Source organism: Piliocolobus tephrosceles, chromosome 1, assembly GCF_002776525.5.
Source record: "Piliocolobus tephrosceles isolate RC106 chromosome 1, ASM277652v3, whole genome shotgun sequence".
Lineage (NCBI taxonomy): Eukaryota > Metazoa > Chordata > Mammalia > Primates > Cercopithecidae > Piliocolobus > Piliocolobus tephrosceles.
In genome coordinates, this window is record NC_045434.1 from 113,008,126 (window position 1) to 113,015,595 (window position 7,470).

Genomic DNA, 7,470 nt, shown 5'->3' on the forward strand with positions numbered 1-7,470 from the left:
AATCTTCTCTACTACTAATGTTTAACACATATAAACATGTGATGAACCGGGAGAGTCCCAAGAGGAAGAATAATGCCTGAAAGGACCAGAGGGAAGAATATTAAATAAAGTGAAAATGCTTACAATATAGCATTAAAAGAAAAAAGGAAGATACCAAACTATACATACAGTTTGACTGCAATTTCATTTAAAGAGAAAGGGAGGCAGAAAGAAACAGAGAAAAAAGTCTAGAAGGAAACATTAAAATGTATCAAAATGTTAAAATTGGTCTCTAGATAGCAGGGTTACAAGTAACCTTTACTTTCTTTTGGGACCTTTTCCTCTTTTCTAACTTTCCTGCAACCAATACATTTTTATAATCATCACAAAAATAACAAATGTCATTTTTTAATTATCATAATACTTTTAGCTCATATATTGCAAAAAAATGGAAAACACTACTCACTAAGCAAAGAAATTTTAAATTTAGAAGTCACAGGCTTCTCAAAAATTATTTTATTAAAAAGATGGTAACCAAATAGGAATTACAGTACTAATAAATAGAGCTTATGTATTATTCTTAGAAATTTAAAAATTAGTGCCGAACAAATAGTAGAAATAACCAAATCTTTGATAGTAAGAGTAAATTAAAGGCTATTAAAAGTGCCCTTTAGACTGACAGTTATATTAAGTTAGCTGTAGTTTAAAAAACACACATACCATCATTATTTTTGTCCAGACTATTAAATGCCAGCCTCATTTTCTTCTCATGGTCTTGAAGATACTGCATAAATTCTCCAAAGTCCAATCCTAAATCATCGTTGGTATCTCCAGACTTAAAAATTATCTACAAAAAAAGAAGAAACTCATTGCACAGATGTATCATAAGTAAAGCCACTATACCATGTTAACATGTACACATTTCACTCATACTAATTATGATTTCCATCAGCATCCATTATCCTAGCTTTTCAGTCACAGCTACAGGCTATGTATATTAAGTGAATTTTTAATTTGTGCAATAGTAGATTAAGCAGCCACAATGCCATTTCAAATAATTATGAATCTTATTAGTAAGTATTTACCTGAGATAAACTATTAATGCCAAGTACCTGAAAGGGATAAGACACTCAGATACACAGCCTTTGCCATTGGAGACCTAAAAAATCTGTTAACTGAGAAAAAAAATTACGTAGAATTCTAGTATGTCTAGTATGTCTCTCAGCATAATGGTCTGAGACTTAGCCTTATAAAGTGAGAGTGTATGTTCAAGTCTCACTGGAGCCTTATGCTTTTTTAAATAAAAAATTAATAATATTTGTAATGCATATCAATTTTCAGTAAACTTCTACCTCTAGACCATGTCTTTTTCATCTTTGGACCATCAATACCCAGCATAAAGTATGGCATATATAAGCCCTTAATACATTTTAATCGAATTAAAAAAAATAAATACTGTAAGCAACTGCCACTATCTGACTAGGTGAGGTGCTAGGGATTAAAAGACAAGAAGATACAGTCTCTGCCCTGAAGGAAGTTACAGACCAGTAGAAACCATGCATATAACCAAAGAAAATGTGTTAGCTGACATAAGGGAATGTATTCAAGGTACAGTGAGGTTTGCGGAGAGTCGGGAGAGCCTTCACAGAGGAAGAGCGCTTGATCTGAGACTTATAGAGAAAAATAGCTGTACAAATAAATGGGACAGGATGTTCCAGGAATAGGTGACAGTGTTTGCAAAGAGGCAGAATATATGCTAATGAGAAAAACATAATAATAATAATAGTGATGATAGTAACAGCTAATATTTATTGAGCACTTCTAAGTGTTTTATCTGAATGAACTCATTTAATCATCATAATAATCCTTTATCCAATTTGCTAAGGAGAAAATGCAAGGGAAAAATGTAGAAGATAAGGCAGGCAAGGGAGAGATCATGAAAGGATTTACATGCCACAAAAAAGATTTCAATTTAATTCTGCAGGAATTTTCCAATGAGTGGAGTTTATATGGTGCACATGTGAAAATAGTTAAATAATACTAAATTACAATGTGAGGAAATTATTCCTGTTCCAATTTTCTTTCAATCCTCTGATTATATCATGGATAACATATCAATTTTGTACTTACAGAAGTACAATTCCTTACAGTACTTCTGTAAGAAGTACTGGCAACTTCTTACAGAAAAAAATCAGAATATAAGCCTCAGGCTCACCTTCATCAGACAATACAGACAATCCCAAACTTAAAACAGTTTGCTTACAATTTCTCAAATTTACAATAGGTTTCTTAGAGTATTAAATGCATTTTAACTTACGATATTTTTAACTTATGATGGGTTTATCAGGACAAAACCCCACTGTAAATTGAGGAGTATCTGTGTAATAATTAGCCAGAATTTAATAATACTCATTTGTTTTCAATTTGTTTATTTTATGCTTACTTGTAATCTACTCATTTTCCATTTATGGCAATTATAAGTTTTTATTTTAAAATAAATTTCTTAAGCATGACATCAGCAAGATGGTGGAAAAGGAAATCTCATGCTCCAGTTCCCCTCCAAGAAAGTTCAACCAGGAACTATACACAGACCAGAACATCTTTTTGTAAACTCCAATACTTACAAACAAGCCTGAGATGTCCGTGTGATCCAAAGAACTGAATGAAAACTGAATAGAAGAATAAGAAGACTTGTCTTACTTTGACCACACCACCAGCCTCTCCCCAAGTCCACACAACACTAGACAAATAATTTTCCTAGGCCCAGGGTTTCTACCAGGGAAAAGAGGACTGGAAACAGTCATCCAGCTTCCCTAGCATTTTGAGATTCTTCTCAGGAAGCCCACTCCAGTCTCATCTCACAGAGAACAATAAGGAAAATGGCATGGTTTGACCACTGGAGTCAGGTAGAAAGAAAGAAAGGAGGCAGTGGTCAGAGTACTAGCACCATGAATCTTGGTGATACCTCTGTGTTCCTGCCAGCTGTGGCACCCAATCAAAGATACCAGCGAACTTCACAGCCCACAGTGCTAAGCTAGTCACCTTCAGAAATACAGGGGGACCTAGCTTGGGTCCCAAGACAACTAGTCTTCATGCCCAGCCTCAGAGGCTCCCAGTGACCCCAACCAGGCAGGGAGATGCCTACTTCTACTCATTACAAAGAAGCAAAGGGACAAAACTAGCTCGACTATGTAAGTCAAGCAGCAGCCATACCCTACCAAAAGCCCATCCCATGGATTCACCCTTACAGGGAAACAATCCTCAATCATGCATTTCTAAGGAGCATTGCCCCTACTCCCACCTATCATGAGCAGCAACTCTGCTTAAACTCAGAGCCCAGTTTATGGTCCTGTCCAACTAAAGAACCCAAATAGTGAAATTGTTCATTAAAAGAATACACTGTGACTGGCCTGACCACAAGCCATCACAGGACTGCCTGACAGCAGAGCCCAGCCAGTGGTCTTATCAGATAGTGCAAGCCAGCCAGTATCTGATACCAGATGTTGATATCAGATGATATCAGAGCAAAGGTAACATCTCAGCCAACTAGAGAACCCACAACAAGCTCTGCCTGCCAGGGGTCATCACCAGCTGGTCCTTCCAGAATCACAGGCTGGACTAAATAGTGAAGATTTATCCCTGCCTCAAAACAACTTTAAAGGACAGAAGAGGGGCTGTCTTGCAAATGTGCAGATAACAATACAAGAACACAAGGATTACAAAAAATCAAGGAATCATAACACCTCCAAAAGAAACTAATAAAGTGCCAATGATAGACCCCAAAGAAAAGAAGATCTATGAAATTACTGAGAAAGAATTCAAAATAATCCTCTAAAAGATCAACACAAGAGTATACAAATATAACATTTAATGACATTTGGCAAAACAATACACAAAGTAAGAAGCTCAACAATAAAATAAAAACATTAAAAAGAATCAAGTAGAAATCCTAGAGATGAAGAATACAATCACTGGACTGAAAAATTCAGTAAAAATTATTAACAACAGACTCGATCTTTCTTCTGATGAAATCAATGGGCCAACAAATAGAAAATTTGAAATTATCCAGTCAGAGGACCAAGAAGACAAAAGACTGAAAAAGAATGAAGAAAACCTATAGGAACTATGGGACACCATCAAAAGATCAAACATTGCCGGGTACAGTGGCTCACACCTGTAATGCCAGCACTTTGGAAGGCCAAGGCGGGTGGATCATGAGGTCAGGAGATCGAGACCATCCTGGCTAATGTGGTGAAACCCTGTCTCTACTAAAAATACAAAAAAATTACTGGGGCATGGTGGTGGGTGCCTATAGTTCCAGCTACTTGGGAGGGTGAGGAGAACAGTGTGAACCTGGAAGGTGGAGCTTGCAGTGAGCCAAGATTGTACCATTGCACTTGGGTCTGGGTGACAGAGCGAGACTGTCCAAAAAAACGAACAAAAACAAACAAACAAAAAAAAAACCCTTTGCATAATAGGATAAAGGGCAAGAACACGTATTTAAAGATACATTGGCTAAAGACTTCCCTAATCGCGGATAGATGCCAATATCCAGGTATAGGAAACACAGAGATGTTCAATCAAATTCAACTCAAAGAAGAGTTCACCAAGACACATAATAATCAAACCACCAAAAATCAAAGACTAAAAATTCTGAGAGCAGCAAAAAATAAGAAACACATCACATAAAAAGGAGTGCCAATACAACTATCAGTGGATTTCTCAGCAGAAACCCTACAGGCTAGAAGACATATATTCAAAGTGCTAAAGATGATATATTCAAAGTGCTAAAGAAAAAAAAACTGACAACCAAGAATACTTTATCCACAAAACTGTAATTCAGAAATGAGGCATAAAAACTTTCCCAGAAAAAACGCTAAGGGAGTTCATTACCATGAGACCTGCTTTGCAAGGATGGCTAAAGAGAGTTCTTTAAGCTGAAACAAAAGGCTGGTAATTAATGACATGAAACAAATGAAAGCACTAAGCTAAATGGTATAAGTAAAACAGATCCATATTTAGAATATTCTGGGAATGCAATGGTGACAAAGCAATTTTATTCCTGGTGCAAGGATTAAAAGAAAACTATTAATAACTATAGCTAAAATAAATTGTCAAAAGAAACATGTTATAAAATGACATAAATTCTGACATCAAAAGCATAAAATATGGGGAAGGGGGCCATAAAAGTACTTTGCTATGTGCAAAGTTAAGTTGTTATCAGCTTGAAATAGGCTATTACAAATACAAGATGCTCTATGTAGGCCTCATGGTAACCACAAATCAGAAATCTTTAGTAGAAGGACAAAACAAAAATAGAAAGCATTCCAGTACAGAAAAATATCAAACAATAAAGGGAGATAGCAAGAGAGGGAGAGAAAAACAAAGTATTCACAAAACAAGCAGAAAACAATTAACACAATGGCAGTATTAAATCCTCACCTATCAAAAATTACCTTGAATGTAAATATATTAAATAACCTAATAGAAAGCTATAGAGTGATAAATGGATTTTAAAAGTTTTGTTTTTTTAAAAACAATTTAATTGTATGCTGCCTACAAAAGACTCTTCTTATTTTTAAGGACACACATAATCGAAACTATTTTGGAAAACAAAAGAGAGCAGGGATAGCTGAACTTACTTAAGACAAAATAGACTTTAAGTCAAAACTTCTAAAAAGAGACAAAGTAAGACACTATATAATGATAAAGGACTCAATTCATCAAGAGAACAGAAGAGCTATAAATATGTACTCATCCAACACCAGACCATGATTTATAAATTATAGAATCTGGAGGGAGAGATAGATTGCAATATGGTAATACTCAGGAGCTTCAATACCCCAGTTTCAACAATGGATATCTCATCTAGACAGAAAATTAGTAAGGAAAGATTGGATTTGACCAACATTTTCAACCAAATGAACCTAACAGACAAATATGAAACCTTTCATCTAACAAAAACAGAATACACATTCTTCTTAAGGGCATACAGAACATTTTCCAAGACAGATCATGTTAGGGCACAAAACAAGGCTCAGCAAATGTAAGAAGACTGAAATAGTATCAAATCTCTTTTGACCACAATGCCATGAAACCAGAAATAAATAGCAACAGGAATTTTGGAAAATTCACAGATACATAGAAATTAAACAACATGCCCTGAACAACAAATGAGTCAATGAAGAAATTAAAAGGAAAATTTAAAAAATATCTTGAAACAAACTACAATGGAAATACAACATATCAAAACTTGTGGGATACAACAAAAGCAGTTCTAAAGTAAAATTTACAGCAATAAATTCCTAGATAAAAAAAGAAGAAACATCTCAAATAATTAACCTAATGTTACACCTAAAGGAAGTAGAAAAAGAACAAATTAAGTGCAAAGTTAGCAAAAACAAAAAGGAAATATTAAAAATCAAAGCAGAAATAAATGAAAGGCCAGGCATGGTGGCACATGCCTATAATCCTAGCACTTTGGGAGGCTGAAGCAGGCAGATCACTTGAGGTAAGGAGTATAAGACCGGCCTGGCCAACATTGTGAAACCCTGTCTCTACTAAAAAGACAAAAGTTACCTGGTGTGGTGGCACACGCCTGTCATCCCAGCTACTCCAGAGGCAGAGGCAGGAGAATCCCTTGAATCTGCGAGGTGGAGGTTGCAGTGAGCCGAGGTCACACCACTATCCACCACTTTCCCTCTGATGCATCACTAATTACTCTAAACCTAAGTGGATTAAACTCTCCAATCAAAAGATAGAGATTAGCAGAAAAATGAGAAAACATAATCCAACTATCTGCTGTTTATAAAAAATTCACTTAAGACCCAAAGACACAAATACATTGAAAGTAAAAGGATGAAAAAGATATTCCATGCAAATGGTAACCAAAAGAGACCAGCCATAGCTATATTAATATGAGATAAAACAGACTTTAAACTAAAAAAAAAATTATGAGATAAAGGACATTATATAGTGATAAAAGCTTCAATACATCAAGAAGATACAATAATTACAATTTTTTTTGCATAGAGCAGGTCATCAAAACATATGAAGCAAAAATTGGCAGAATAGAAGGGAGAAATAGTTAGTTCTACAATATTAGTTGAAGAATTCAATACCCCACATTGAATAATGAACAGAATAACCAAACAGAAGATAAGGAAGGAAACAGAGAATTTGAACAACACAATAAACCATCTAGATCTAACAGACTTATACAGAATATACTATACAACAGGAAAAAAAGTACACACTCTTCTCAGGGACACACAGGACATTCTCCAGAAAAGATCATACTCTGGGTCACAAAACAAGTCTTAATAAATGTTAAAAGACTGAAATCATGCCAAGTATCTTCTCTTACCACAGTGGAATGAAACCGGAAATCAATGACAAAATGAAAACTGGAAAATTCATTAATGGATAGAAATTAAATAACACACTCTTGAAAAACTAATGGCTCAAAGAAAAAAATAACAAGGAAAATTA

At 35.1% G+C, this 7,470-nt stretch overlaps 1 protein-coding gene across 1 annotated transcript in view; it reads right to left on the reverse strand.

Annotated features, from left to right (window-relative positions):
* LOC111527975 (calcium-binding mitochondrial carrier protein SCaMC-1-like) overlaps positions 1–7,470 on the reverse strand; it is a 51,359-nt gene that overhangs the window by 41,623 nt on the left and 2,266 nt on the right. The window contains exon 2 of the mRNA XM_026449152.1: positions 700–826. Within this exon, the coding sequence (XP_026304937.1) occupies positions 700–826 (127 nt within the window). The remainder of the gene's footprint in view (positions 1–699; positions 827–7,470) is intronic.